Genomic DNA, 13,530 nt, shown 5'->3' on the forward strand with positions numbered 1-13,530 from the left:
ACAGGGACGGGTTGGAGCGTTGGACGGGAGGTTGGACGGCAGGGGAAATCCCTTTGGACAGATTGCATCACGCTCGATTGCGCGTTTGAATCGACGGAAGCAGCAGATAAACAGCATGGCGGTACATGATGGTTCCACTTCCACAGAAGCCAACACCACTGCCAAGCGGAGCAATTTCCGTTTCTGTTACTGTGGCTGTGCTGGCTTGGCTTAGTTCAGCTTGGTTCGACTTCGGCGTGCGACAGGAAAATGATGCAATGGAGGCTGCACCAAATGGCCTCACAGACGCTTCGACAAGCTGTGTGTGTGTGTGTGGCGGGGCGGGAGAGGAGTATAAAAACAAACTCAGACAGAAAAGGCGCTATGCAAATGCACTGACTGTTGAGCCAATACTTTCACGCCCAGAAATGCCTTCATATAAAATGTATTATTCATCAATTTCTCTTCGTCTCTCATGCAAGCAGCAGCAGAGTGTAATTGAAGCCTACGCACAGGAAATGGAAACGAACGCAACCAAGCCCTTCAGAGTGCAGCTCTTTTCCTGAACAAATCTCAACTAATGGTCACTGTGCAGCTAAATCATAACCCTTCTTTTGGATCAAATCCATGCCACCCGCGCCGCCCCGTTTTGTGCGCTTCTTCCTACGACACTGCACCACTTGCTGCTCTCTGTGGTGGTGGTGTATGAATTTGTGAGCACTGTGGGGTGAGGGGAGCGTTCCCTCAACGGTACAGCAAAGCACCGTCGTCGTCGTCGTCGCCGTCGCCATCGTCGTCATTTCCCCATTGAGCCTTTCAAATTCATTGGCCATGAAACAATTTGCTTGCAATCGTCTTCCTGTCCGTATGTTTATATGGGTTTGCCCCTCTCTCTCTCTCCCCGCGTTGTAAAGCCATCCGAAATAGTACGTACGAGTTTAGAAAATGTACGCCCTGACACAGAAAGCAAAGGCACAGAAATGCATGGAAATGGCAAAGGCATGAGTTAGTGTGCGCGCGAGGGAAGCCCGTGTCTGCAATGCGATCACGTGCACCCAATCCCCAAATGCTCGGCGCATGCTTTGATGCGTCTGCCAATCTGCGAGTTGGTAAGTTCGTGGAATGGGGGTGGATGAAAGTCAAGGTGAGTGAGAAGCGTTCGCATGGAATCGTCGTACTGTCAAGACGGTTGTATGTTTTTTTCTAAATTAATTTTAATGCCATCCCTTTGCTTGTTGATCGAGTGAATAAAGGTTTAAAGTCCTCTCACCGAAAAGAGCACCAAAACAGCACACATCGTTCAACCAAAATTGTAATAAGCATAAGTGATGGTACGGGAAAACGCAACACCAGTGCGCCATTTAGTAAAATACCAACACACAGCGACGCATTAACTCCGGTAAATGGCGTTTTTTGTTGTTTCGAGAATGGAAGGAAAACGCAGCGTGCCTACCCGTGTGACGGCATTCGGCGGGGCTATTATTAGCATTATTACCATTGCCGACGGTGGCCGGGCATGTGATTTACTGGGTCATACAAGCAGCCATCATATTTCCTTTCGGGGCCCGCGCTTGAGCAACGCAGCGCAGCTTGTGCGCGTCGCTGTGGCGTGACTCTTTGCGCACTTGTTCTTCTACGCGGGAAACTGTTTTTTTTTCCTCTCTCCAAAAAGGTGTCACTGAAAGTGTTCCCATCAGCTCGGGGGGAAAGGCACCTGTTTTTTTGTTAGGGAGCTAAAGGAGGAGGATTAAAATTTATTATATGGAACAAACGCCTGATACACATTTCATCCCAAACGCAAAATACCGTTAATAATAAATGCTTATCGCCCGCTGGAAAGCTACCCTGGGTGGGTGGGCCGGGTGCAAGAGGTTATTGTCCGGTTGGCGTTTGCTCATGAACTTGCTTGCTTGCGGTGGCATTTATGGCAGTCCCCTCAAATGGACCTCAAAATGTGGGGCGAGAACCTCCGGCCCAGCGAAGTGCAGTTGCCGATGCACTTTTGACCCACGAATTCCGGCACCAATGGAGACAATGGAGTTTTGGGACAACCACGGTGGAAAATGGCACACAATTTCCCAACGATTGTTAATGTGTCGTGTGTTTGTTTACCGGTCGAGGCGCAGTTTTTGACACGAAACCCGTGGATAATTAAGAACTGTATCTGTGTTGTTTTATTTTTCTCTCTCTTCTTTTCAATTGTTACCTCCGTGGAGTGCGAGCATTCCCAATTCGACAGATATTAACGCTTTTCACTTCCGCACGCATCGCACACGCGTTTAAACGCAAACACTACGCGCAAACGCGGGCGCTGAGAAAAATCTTCCTCACTCTCGGTACGCACACCCACTTTGGCTTGATGGCAGACGCATAAACACTGCCGGTGAATGGGCAACCAATGGGAGAAACACTACCTCAGCACGCTCGTAAACAAAATTTCCCATCGCGGTGCATTTTCCACACCCCCCCACCGATTTATGGGGCGCAAAGAAAGCTCACCGAAACCGTTCTCAGCTTATCACTTTCTCTTTGGGCCGGTTGGCTACAAGGCTTCAGCGCAAGCGAGCAGTCGTCGCGGCAGGAAGTGGTCTTCTGCCTTGTTAAATATTCGCCTCGAACGAGCGACGATCATCGTGATGGTTCATCTACATAAATGAGTGGGGGTAGGTTGGTAGTGGATGGTTGCGCGGGAAAATCTAGCCTAACTCCACCTTCTAAGTTCGACTAAATCACTCCATTTCCTCGCACCGGATACCAGCGGCGCAGCGGTTCCGTTTGTTAAGCTTTAACGAAGGTAATTAATTTGATACCATCGATGGATGGTGGTTGCCACGGTTACAGCTACAGCCGATAACCTTAGCAGCCGATCTTGCGGACCGCAAAAGGTCTCTCACGCGGCAGAATGCACTGCTTCCGCCCCAGCAGACCTTCGGCAGGGCCCAGTCGATTCGTTCGGCGGTTGAAATGAAGCGTTACATTTTCAAATCGAACTGTATCACAGTGCAAGGTTTGTGGTGAATTGGACCGATGTTGCTGCTGTTGCGTCTTAAGAACATTTGCTTTGAGGGTTAATGTTGTAAGGTTGATCAATTAATTGCAATCGTTGCAAACTACTCATAGCACATTGATAAGGAAGCGATCATTACGTCCTAATCAAGGTTCGAATAAACCACCACCATTACGCTTCTAATTGTGATATAAATTGCAACTTATGTAAATGGCCTCAAACGAAATAACATTTTATGATTTGTGTTAAGCTGATCATAATCCATGCTGGCGCACCAGCATTTGTACCGCTACTAACAATGCTCACTGCCGCTTACCATTCATTCTACTCCATTGTTTCTTGCCAACCCCACCTGTGTAGAACCTCGTAACGAGCACGAACCGGTTGGTACTGCCCCGTTGAGGCCCCGGCAGGCTGCTGAGCTTCTGTCTGGTGCAGCCACAACGCCACAACGGCCCCCAGCCGGCAAGAAGATTCGGTCGGTGGGGTTTGGCGGCGAGTTGTAAATAAAAGTTGTGCTTTTCGTCGTTGCGGACGGTTGCAACTTCACAAAACATACAATTTTCGCAACCCGAACCGACCGGGCCCTGTCTGGGCTGCCCGTGGATGCACTCGAGTGAAAATGCACATGCGGCCTCGAAGAAAAAAAAAAGATGGATGCTATTATAAGGCCCCCCCTCCGCCATGTGTGTTTTGGGGCGCCCGAACATACAAGCATTGTGACAAGTGCATTGCGTCAGTCGCTGACGCATTGTGGCGTTTGAAAGGAAAAAGGGCCACCGCAAGACTGGCTGGCTGGCTTGCTTGCTGTTTGTTTAGGAGTGAGCAGTCAGTAGAAATTAGGATAGCACGCTTCAGTGCGGCGCGGTGTCGTTGATGTACTGGTGAGATAAAAATGAGGCCACTTAAGGGTGTCACGTTGGAGGTTGAAGGGTCAATTTGAAACTAATTATGTACAGGATCCTTCCAAGGATATAGAAGAAGAAGAAGAAGAAGAAGAAGAAGAAGAAGAAAAAGAAGAAGAAGATGAAGATTGATCACATTAACTGTTACATCGCTTGGAAACCCTTTTACCAATAATACAACACAAATAACCCATAGAAAAAATACACCGTATGGCTTTCATTTCAAACCATTTCAAAAGCCTCATTACAACGGACAAGGCTGACAAATTGCATAACTCCGTGCCGGAACGGCGACATTTTCGGAATGCACCTGCGCTATGCCAACGTATATCGAACACTTCCCCGTTATACAGCGGTGACCACACTCGACCCACAAAAAAAGGGGTTCAGTTGCTGTCGCGATTCTCAAAGGTGTCGGCACTTTTCACTACGAACAAAGTGTTCGCTCACCCTCCCTCGGAAGTGCCACCGGGAAAATGGTCCGACAGTTTAGAGCCCTACTTTTTTGACCCAACATGGCCTGAGGAAATAACAGCAACCAAACCCCTTCCTCCGGTTGTGGAGTTATTTGGGAGGAAGTGATTAAAAGCGTGCCGCTCAAATCTCGTCCAAGCGTTGGCGCCCGCCCCATGTAAAACCCTTTCACCAGTGATCACGCGGCCAATTAATTAGGTTGAATCAATCGATGATGGTGATAGTGATGATGGATCATTTCACCGCCGGGATGAATGAAATACAAAAGCAATACAAAAAAACTACCATGTCGGAACAACCATCCCTCGCCCGGATCGGAAGTCGTACGGCAAGGCATCTCCATGGCAACGCATAGCACTCCATCGATCAAACGAGTGTATCGATGGCATTTCGACCCTGCTTGAAGCACACTTCCCTCATTCCGGCAGAGAAGAGCTTGTGCGAGCCTTTGATGAAGTCAGTCCGTATTCCAACTGCGACATTCTTGGAGGTGTTTTTCATCCGTTTAATCCAGCTCGATTAGCGATTGGGGTGGGAATTTTCACTCACCCTTTTTTCCCGATGAAAGTGAAACAGTTCTGAAAAGAAAGGTGATTTGAAATAGAAATCAATTGTTTAACTCTGCAGCGGGCGCATAAATAGAATTTCCCCCCTCCGTTCAATCTCGCTTTTCTCGGAAGTGTCCCCGTTTGTTTTCCAGCTCTCGTTTTGCTCCAACCGTGGTGGGTGGGGGTGTGTGTGCAAAGATAGAAAGTGTTTTTTTTGTTTTGGGGAGAATTGAAGATCGTACAACAATATTCGCACCATTGTTTCACACCCATACCCAACAGTGGGTCGGGTGCGTCTGGTGGTGTTGGAGATGAGCTTTTTCTTGTTTCCCCTGGCCGACGCCAGTTTCCAACGGAATTTTACTTCCGCTTGCACCAACAACAACAACAACAACAAGCTTCATGCACCAGACGCATTTTACCTGCAAACTTTCCCAAAAACACAAGCGAAACGATTGCACTTCCTATTTGCGTTTTCTGTGCTTTTCTCTCTTACTCTCCCTCTCTCCCGCATATTCATCTTCAATCAAATCATTTATTTATGCTAATTGTTTGCACCAGTTTTGCACGTTGTTCCGCCGTATCTTTCGCCCCCCACAAACGGGCAATGTTCCGGTGTTGCAAAAGCGCACCGTGTGTGCAACTGTTTGTGTTCCTCATTATAGCGTTTGCTGCCATCTTATTGCGTGCTTTCAGTGAGCTAAAGACACGACGCGCCCCGCGGTTACTTAGTGCAAACACAAAACCCCAACCATGTCCAGCCAACCGAAGATGGCGTCGGAGATCGGGGCGGCCGAGCAGTACGAGATGGATCAGCTGGCCGAGGCGGAGATCTCGCGGCTGCAGAAGCTGCTCCGGACGCTGCTGAACGAGCGCGCCTCGTTCCTGGACACGAAATCGAAAGCGTTGCGCAAGTTCGAGCAAAACATCCGCGTGCTCGAGAAGGAAAAGCAGCAGCTGCAGCTGCAGCTGAACTGCGAGGAGAACGGTACGCACTCCAAGCGCGAGCAGGAGCTGGAGGGTGTGCTGGAGCTGGCGTACGATCGGCAGGAAAAGGCACACCAGGCGCTGAAGGCGAAGAAGGACAGTCTGTGGGAGCTGGAGGGCCACATCAAGAAGATCCACCGCGAGATTGCCGAGATACGGAACAACGAGGTGACGGACAATCTGTACAACGAAACCATTGCCAAGGCGCAACAGTCCGTCAAGAAGCTGGAGAACCGGCTGGACGTGGTGAACAAGCGGGCCGGTGCGGTTATGGCAGAGAATGCGCAGTTGCGCCAAACCATCGACCACATGCTGACGGAACGGGCCACCTTCAACATCATGTGGGAGAAGCTGGTGAACAAGCTGAACGAGGGCAAGCGCTACATGATCGATCTGATCGAGCAGGCCACCTCGGCGTACGATACGAGGGAGGAGCTCTGCACCAAGCTGCAGATCCTCAAGGATAAGGGCCAAAGCGACAAGCTGGCCCACATACAGGAGATGCGGGAGCTGCAGCGCAAGCTCGATCACGACGCCAAGCTGCAAGAGTTCCTGGGCATCAAGGGGCAGCGGCGCGCCAATGCGGAGCTGGAGGAGCGCGAGGCACAGAAGCGCAAGAAGATGCTGGAGCATCTCGAGAAGCAGTACCAGGAGTACGAGCAGATCATGACGCGCATCATGAACTTCTCGGGCGAGGACGACATCGATCGGCTGGTGGCCAAGTTTATCAAAAAGGAGGAGGAAAACTTTGCCCTCTTCAACTACGTGAACGAGCTGAGCCACGAGGTGGAAACGCTCACCGAAAGTGTTCAACTGCTGCAGGATAACATTGGTTCGTAGCTGCCGTTGCGAAGGGCGAAGAAAAGGAGTTTTTTTTAAATGTTTTTGAATGATTTTCCACAGCGGAACAGATAGCAATCAACGAGTCGAAGGAGCACTCGCAGGATGACAACATCGATGCACTGCGCCTCGCAGAACAGGAGTGTCGTGAGGCGGCCGAGACGGCCCAGGAAGTTAAGCTGAAGTTGGACGTTAAGCTGGACGAGCTGCTGAGAATGGCTGAACGGATATATAAGTAAGAAAATGGGATCGACTAGGAGCATCTTTTACAGCACACGTGACTAATGTCTTTTGGCGAAATTTCCACAGACTTCTCATGTGCGATGAGGCGCCCATACTGAACCTGCTCAACAACGAACGTCGGGTGACGCTGAACAACGCTAAACTGTTCCTAGGCATCATCGAGCGCCGGGTGCTGAGCATCATCAGCAACGTGACCTACATTGAGCCGACGACAAAGATCCTGGGCAAGAAGGATCGTGTACCGAACTTTAACATTAAGGAGTCGGCCAAGGTGCGCATTGAAAGGAACTAAACCATGCGGAGGCGATTTTATACGAACAGTTTTGTATTAGTTTGCACGTTTCTCTAACCATTCTGTGGCACTGGGTTTTGTAAATGGTTCTTGTTTGTTTTGTAAGAAAACGAAAAATACATGCACTTGTATACATATAAATTAGTACAACCATACTAAAGCTATGATTTGTTATCGAAACTATAAATATACACCGCTGTCGGTAGTGCTTACTTCTGTCCTTGATTAATGATTACTGTGCTGTAGCATTCACGAACCGATGCATTTGGTTCGGTTCTGGAGGGATCAGGGAATTAAAGAGGAAACATTTATCATACCTATGACTGTTGTCTGTGCTTTTGTTTAGTGATGATAAGCTCACCAAGACCTTTCCAGGCTCTAACTATGTAGCTAAAATGTACGTTATGATTCTTTTTTGTTCAAAAAAATGCAATCCCCATCCGGAGGGAAATGAACCGAGATACGATTCCTACACCAACGATGATGCATCCTGATCATCACAGTTGTCGTACGTTCCCGAGTACCTCCGGTTACGACTGTGCTCTATTCCACCACCACTGCCACCACCTCCGATGCTTCTTCTTCGTTCCACATCCACCTTTGCCATTTCCAGCACGTGTCGTTCGTTATTGTCCTCGAAGGATCGCCGGACCGTGCCGGTTCCTACGCGCTCATCAGTCTCATTGCGTTTGTCCGTGTGAAAACTGGTTTGATCCTCGCAGCCGGGATCGTGCTCGAAATATCATGGTTCCACGCGGAACCCGCTTATGTACGGCAGGCCGGAGGGAACACGTTCCTGGTACTGGATGTACTCTTCGCCGAAAAAGTTCAACAGCGTTATTTCCTCCATCAGTATTCGGTCGTGGAAAAACTTCCAGCTAGCGATTGCATAAATTACGAAGCACACGGGATTGGCCAGCGTAATCTAGAGGGATTGAAAGAAAATGGTAATAACGCAACGATGATTTTCAAATTTCGCCGTGTCATCTACCTGTGTGCCTATCGACCAATAGAACCATCCCACGTAGGAAGGGTGTCGCATCCAACCATAAACACCGTGTGTCACCAGCTCGTGCTCGTTGTGTCGTTCGAATTGAACCTGAAAGGAAAACGAGCCATTTAATCGTCAGAATTACATTGCCCCCGGGATCTGTGCTCTCTTACAATGTGGCTAAAGTTCTTGCTGGCCGTTATCATTGCCACCTTCCGGAGTGATTCTCCCGCTAGACACAGCAGCAAGCCAGCAATCCATACCGATTTGTATGTTTTCATTTCTGGAACAAGCGTCGTACAACATGAGTAGGAGGAATGCATCAAACACCCACGAGCTTACTACTTACCTGGGAAGTAATGCACCTCGACGAAATACTCAATCCAGCTTGCCGCAGCGGCCAACCCGTAATGTATCGAGTGGTTCAGAATGAACGAGTCGGGTGACAGCGTTTTCGGGTTGCAAATGGCAATGCCCAGATATTCCGTGTAATGAAACAGTGCCATCAGGGTGGCATAGATGCCAAAGGATTTGTACTGCTCCTGAGCGTAAAGAACAACAACGATTCCGGCTGATAATACAGTTCCCAGGAATGCAGCCCTCACGGCAATCTGTGGATAAACGGAAAGCAACACAAAACAATAGTACAATTCGTTCATTACATACATATTGATGATAATCCGGACTGAAGCGGCTAACTCACCTGATAATCTCGCGGGTTGTATCTTATCCGTATGATAACGTTCAGCGAAATGTAGTAGCCCACCGAAAGGGCCACCTTGGTCCATATGCTTTCCTCGTGCAGGAATGCTTCTGCCCCGTAGAACACCAGCAAGCTGGCCATTCCGCCCAGAAAGCAGTACAGGCTCAGTCTTCCCTCGTAGCACAGCATTATGGCCATGGTTCACGGATTTCGCACACCCGTCCAAATGATCCCTTTGCTTTCTCAATGCTTGTACGTTACCCCGCCAACCAGATCTTTGTACATGTTGTGCTTGAATCGTTTTTTTCTCACCAACCAATGCTTTGTGCACCTTCCGCTAACTTTTCGCTGATATTTTTCCGGTTTTCTGCACTGTTTGTTTTGATGGCTGCTAGCGCTCTCTCGCGGCAAACGAGCTCCGACAGCTGACATCCGACAGTGTTTTCCTCGCGAACGCCGTTTGACAAGCGTGACATTACGTAAAAAATTGCACATGTTTGTTTTGTTTTGGGCTCGGCACAACTTTGCCGGGATAATCGGATTTGGAGAGCAAAAATTATAGCTTTGCCCCCGGAAACATGGTTTTTACATCGGTGGTGAACTTTGTGCGCTCCCGGGGACCGGACGAGTTCTGGAGAAAGCGCAGGATTTTCAAACTAGCCGCAGTAAGTACAGTTGGAAGAACCGCGCCGCAAGACCCACACTCATGCAATGTGTCTGTGCAATTGTTTTTCAGCACTACATCGGTCGTCGGCGCAATTGCTATTCCATTGCGATTCGAAATGTAAACCGAGCCCTTGCATATGCCACGAAAGGACGTGAGCTGAAGAAAGAGGATATGCGAGAGCTGTGGACGCAGCGAGTCAATGCAGGGTGCGAGCAGCATGGTATGCAGTTTGCCGACTTCCAGTATGGGCTGTATCGCAATGATATTCTGTTGAACCGGAAAGTGCTGGCCGACTTGGCCATTTGGGAACCGAGAACGTTTGAGGCGCTTGCCAAGATAAGCCAGCAAGTTCCAGAGGAGGGTGAGTTTCTGTAAACAGTTTTTTAATTCTCATCGAGATCGACTTTGAATATTATCTTTTAACTATTTACAGGAAGCGGAGATAAATAAGTGATTCAATAAGTATGTAGCCCTTGGAATAAATCGATGTAAAAAGTATTAAAAGTTATTTTTATTCATTAAAACTACGTTCACGAAAAAATATCCGAAGAAAGCAGCAGAAAATAATAACCACGAGACGGCAACACTGCCGACCGTCTGGCAGCCCTGTCAGCTTTGCTCGCGAGCTGTCAAATCCAGTCGACAAATTGCTCATCGAACTAGACCGAGGGTTCCGATTAAAACGCGACTTTGCACCTTACGGCCTCGGATTCTACCTAAATTCCGCATTTTCTGCTTCCAACGATGGCTGCCGCAAGTGCAAGGCTTTTCTCCCGGGTAAAAGGTAAGTGCTGGAGCGGTGCCGAATCGAATCAGAGCTGGCCCGTGCGGCGTATTCGCGAAAACAGTTCGCAAAATTACATAATCCCGAATAATAGAAAGGGCCTGCGGTCGCACACACACCGCAGACATTGCGGAGGTGCGCCTGGTGCGGTTTCTTAATCAAGTTGTGCCTGCATCTATTATCAACGTCGCCTAACTCGTTTTGCATGATTAAATCTTCGTCATCGTGCGGCGGTTTGTTTATTAGCCTCGTGCGTCCAGTTTTCGCACGCAGTAGCCCGGTCGGTTCGGTGAAGGTGGTGTGTGCCAAAGGGCTGGTTAACCTTTACCTCGATGACGTATTATGCATGATCAAACAAAGTGTTAACGTTCCGTTCTATTGTTTCCTTTTTTTTCTAGATGGTTTCTCGACCAGCGTTCGGTTCGCGAGCTACGAAGCCACGCGCAAGAACCTGAAGCTGAACTCGAACTCGAAAGTTATCTGCCAGGGATTCACCGGTAAGCAAGGTACCTTCCACTCGCAGCAAGCCATCGAGTATGGCACCAAGCTGGTCGGTGGAGTGTCCCCCGGCAAGGGTGGCCGCACGCACCTGGACCGACCAGTGTTCAACACGGTGGCCGAAGCGAAGAAGGCTACTGGCGCGGAAGCGTCCGTCATTTACGTGCCGCCGCCCGGTGCCGCAAAGGCCATCATGGAAGCGATCGAGGCTGAGATGCCACTGATCGTGTGCATTACCGAGGGAGTGCCCCAGCACGACATGGTGAAGGTGAAGCACGCCCTGCTGGCGCAGGATAAGTCCCGTCTCGTCGGTCCCAACTGCCCCGGAATCATTGCGCCCGAGCAAGTAAGTAGCACCGTGTGAGGAATGTTGTGTTGGGATGAAATGAGAACGACCGTCGGTCGATGTGTGTGCGTGTGTGTATGTGTGTGTGTGAGACGGCGTTGTTTTTGTGAGTGATTGCCGGCCCACTGCTGCATTATCTTCACAAGACAAAGTTCAATATTCAACGAAGAAATGACCTCTTGCCGGGAAGAGATAAGAGCTGTAGCTCCGCTGTGGACGCGGAACTGAGTCTCTGGTGCATGTAAACAAGATCCGTTGATTAAAACCGCTCCCCGCGACGGACGGTCGTATCTTGTATTGCCGAAAGGTGCTGTTACGTCGCAACAAGCAGCGCGACGTTGAGGTTGGTTTCGTACCAGCTTTCAATGCCATATGGAACCGGTGAACAAATGAAGCAAAATGTCGTGGATAAAAATAGAACAATGTGTGAATGATGCTTGGCACGAACCGCCGATGCGGCAACAGATGTTGCCGCGCTGTCACGCTCTGGCCGATTACGTATAATGAATTGTTCGATCGCTTCAATTTTTCCGCAGTGCAAAATCGGTATTATGCCGGGACATATTCACAAGCGCGGCAAGATCGGAGTCGTGTCCCGGTCCGGCACGCTGACCTACGAAGCCGTCCACCAGACGACCGAGGTCGGCCTTGGCCAGACGCTGTGCGTCGGCATTGGAGGCGATCCTTTCAACGGAACCGACTTCATCGACTGCCTGGAGGTCTTCCTGAAGGATCCCGACACCAAGGGCATCATCCTGATCGGTGAGATCGGTGGTGTGGCCGAGGAAAAGGCCGCCGATTATCTTATGCAGTACAACCAGGTAGGTGGTTTGCAGCAACTTCTTTGCGTTCGTCGTTTAACTTTCGTTTGGTTTTTTAGGGCATCAAAGCGAAACCAGTGGTATCGTTCATTGCTGGCCTTTCGGCCCCGCCCGGCCGCCGTATGGGTCATGCTGGTGCCATCATTTCCGGCGGAAAGGGCGGAGCTCAGGATAAGATCAACGCGCTCGAGAAGGCCGGTGTGATCGTCACGAGAAGCCCGGCCCAGATGGGCAAGGAGCTGATCAAAGAGATGAAGAGATTGGAGCTGGTTTAGAGAGAAACAATTTAAACAAAACACACACACACACACACACATACCACGCATGTCATCAGCTCGTCTCGGCACGGTTAAGCGAAACATAACTCATAACCACTAAAGTACTGCGCGGCAAACACTAACAGGAGCGCAAAGGATAAATAGATAGTTATTTAACGAAGCCAATAATCCTTTTCGATAGTTCAGTTATTACTCGTCTCCCAAAATCCAAAATTCTTTCCTCTGATGATATTGATATCTGCATCATCATCTCCCGGGGGCTGTTCGATAGGTACGTTCAAAGCACGGAAAAGTTACCACCAACGGAGAGAAGAAACACGATTACACTGCCGTGCCCTTGTTGTCCGGAGAAAAATCGAAAGCAACTCATAAGTTATTTAAATCCAAACTGCATGAACCACACGGAGGATGCCTTTTTATTGATCGCTATTCGAGTACTGTTCCGTTACTGATCACCAGTTTCTGCACTTTCAGCCAATATCGAAGAGTTCGAAGGGTAGATGTAATGCCACCGACAGTAAATACCCCCCCATAATGCACCAATGTACTTTACCTGCACCGCCTACTGTGTATCAGCACACACACACCTAAACCAACTTGCACTGCGGATCGCGATCACGAGCGATCGACGATACTATGAATGTTAGCAGCTTTTATGTGATTTGCACGAAATTGGAAAAGTAACCGCTACTGAAAAAAAAATGCACAACAAAGCCCGTTGTAACGGAATTCGGAACTCGTGTCCCAAAAAGACTAAGCGTTAAAATTATCACATACAGGAACGGAGCGAAAGACGCGCGATCATGTTGTTATGGTGCAATCGAACGTAAAATAAATGTTAAAATACGATGATACGTATGTTATTAATTACAATGTTTGCGGTGTGTGATTAATACATAGACTAGTAATCCAACGACTAAATACTAACAAATATGTGTAATTTCAAGAGAAATTTATGGTTACGGAGATTATGAGAAATGCCGTCCGGAAAGAAAAGCGTCATTCCTTGCTTTGTCCATTTCCATTTCAAATCAAATCAGCACTTCCCGCAGGCCAAAACCCGGTTTTCGTGAGCTCGCCAACGTTCCAAATTGTTGCGATTTTTCCTCGCTGGCGATGCTTTTTGAAAGCAGTTGTGACGGTTTTTGACGTTTTGAGTCGCCAAAA

At 48.9% G+C, this 13,530-nt stretch overlaps 4 protein-coding genes across 5 annotated transcripts; 3 read left to right on the forward strand and 1 right to left on the reverse strand.

Moving 5' to 3' along the window:
* The first annotated feature begins 4,774 nt into the window (after positions 1–4,774).
* Positions 4,775–7,435, forward strand: LOC120893417 (coiled-coil domain-containing protein 63). Of its 2 annotated transcripts, none has more exons than XM_040295274.1 (4): positions 4,775–4,955; positions 5,610–6,732; positions 6,804–6,975; positions 7,050–7,435. In XM_040295274.1, exons 2-4 carry the CDS (start codon positions 5,667–5,669, stop codon positions 7,273–7,275), a joined length of 1,464 nt encoding a protein of 487 aa, XP_040151208.1. In that variant the 5' UTR covers positions 4,775–4,955; positions 5,610–5,666; the 3' UTR covers positions 7,276–7,435. The 2 variants fall into 2 exon arrangements, with proteins under 2 accessions (XP_040151208.1, XP_040151209.1); XM_040295275.1 differs by lacking the exon at positions 4,775–4,955 and adding an exon at positions 4,997–5,087.
* On the reverse strand, positions 7,291–9,401 carry LOC120893420 (protein-S-isoprenylcysteine O-methyltransferase). The gene is made up of 5 exons (XM_040295277.1): positions 8,970–9,401; positions 8,616–8,877; positions 8,440–8,549; positions 8,267–8,374; positions 7,291–8,200 (listed from the first exon to the last, which is right to left on the reverse strand). Exons 1-5 carry the CDS (start codon positions 9,165–9,167, stop codon positions 8,018–8,020), a joined length of 861 nt encoding a protein of 286 aa, XP_040151211.1. The 5' UTR covers positions 9,168–9,401; the 3' UTR covers positions 7,291–8,017.
* Positions 9,402–9,442: 41 nt separating this feature from the next.
* On the forward strand, positions 9,443–10,134 carry LOC120893421 (39S ribosomal protein L20, mitochondrial). Its single transcript, XM_040295279.1, has 3 exons — positions 9,443–9,634; positions 9,706–9,997; positions 10,070–10,134. The coding sequence occupies exons 1-3, from the start codon at positions 9,548–9,550 to the stop codon at positions 10,084–10,086; spliced, it is 396 nt and encodes a 131-aa protein (XP_040151213.1). The 5' UTR covers positions 9,443–9,547; the 3' UTR covers positions 10,087–10,134.
* Positions 10,135–10,256: 122 nt separating this feature from the next.
* LOC120893419 (succinate--CoA ligase [ADP/GDP-forming] subunit alpha, mitochondrial) lies at positions 10,257–13,230 on the forward strand. The gene is made up of 4 exons (XM_040295276.1): positions 10,257–10,420; positions 10,819–11,264; positions 11,801–12,085; positions 12,145–13,230. Exons 1-4 carry the CDS (start codon positions 10,381–10,383, stop codon positions 12,358–12,360), a joined length of 987 nt encoding a protein of 328 aa, XP_040151210.1. The 5' UTR covers positions 10,257–10,380; the 3' UTR covers positions 12,361–13,230.
* The last annotated feature ends 300 nt before the right edge of the window (positions 13,231–13,530 follow it).

Source organism: Anopheles arabiensis, chromosome 2, assembly GCF_016920715.1.
Source record: "Anopheles arabiensis isolate DONGOLA chromosome 2, AaraD3, whole genome shotgun sequence".
Taxonomy (NCBI): domain Eukaryota; kingdom Metazoa; phylum Arthropoda; class Insecta; order Diptera; family Culicidae; genus Anopheles; species Anopheles arabiensis.

Excerpts from the sequence above, each read along its gene's own strand:
- LOC120893417 (XM_040295274.1), top strand. The coding sequence starts at position 5,667 with ATGTCCAGCCAACCGAAGATGGCGTCGGAGATCGGGGCGGCCGAGCAG. Across the intron at positions 6,733-6,803 it reads ACTGCTGCAGGATAACATTG|CGGAACAGATAGCAATCAAC; the intron begins GTTCGTAGCTGC and ends GATTTTCCACAG. Across the intron at positions 6,976-7,049 it reads ATGGCTGAACGGATATATAA|ACTTCTCATGTGCGATGAGG; the intron begins GTAAGAAAATGG and ends AAATTTCCACAG.
- LOC120893420 (XM_040295277.1), bottom strand. The coding sequence starts at position 9,167 with ATGGCCATAATGCTGTGCTACGAGGGAAGACTGAGCCTGTACTGCTTT. Across the intron at positions 8,550-8,615 it reads CGAGGTGCATTACTTCCCAG|AAATGAAAACATACAAATCG; the intron begins GTAAGTAGTAAG and ends CGCTTGTTCCAG. Across the intron at positions 8,201-8,266 it reads ATTGGTCGATAGGCACACAG|ATTACGCTGGCCAATCCCGT; the intron begins GTAGATGACACG and ends CAATCCCTCTAG.
- LOC120893421 (XM_040295279.1), top strand. The coding sequence starts at position 9,548 with ATGGTTTTTACATCGGTGGTGAACTTTGTGCGCTCCCGGGGACCGGAC. Across the intron at positions 9,635-9,705 it reads GGATTTTCAAACTAGCCGCA|CACTACATCGGTCGTCGGCG; the intron begins GTAAGTACAGTT and ends ATTGTTTTTCAG.
- LOC120893419 (XM_040295276.1), top strand. The coding sequence starts at position 10,381 with ATGGCTGCCGCAAGTGCAAGGCTTTTCTCCCGGGTAAAAG. Across the intron at positions 10,421-10,818 it reads GCTTTTCTCCCGGGTAAAAG|ATGGTTTCTCGACCAGCGTT; the intron begins GTAAGTGCTGGA and ends TTTTTTTTCTAG. Across the intron at positions 12,086-12,144 it reads ATCTTATGCAGTACAACCAG|GGCATCAAAGCGAAACCAGT; the intron begins GTAGGTGGTTTG and ends TTGGTTTTTTAG.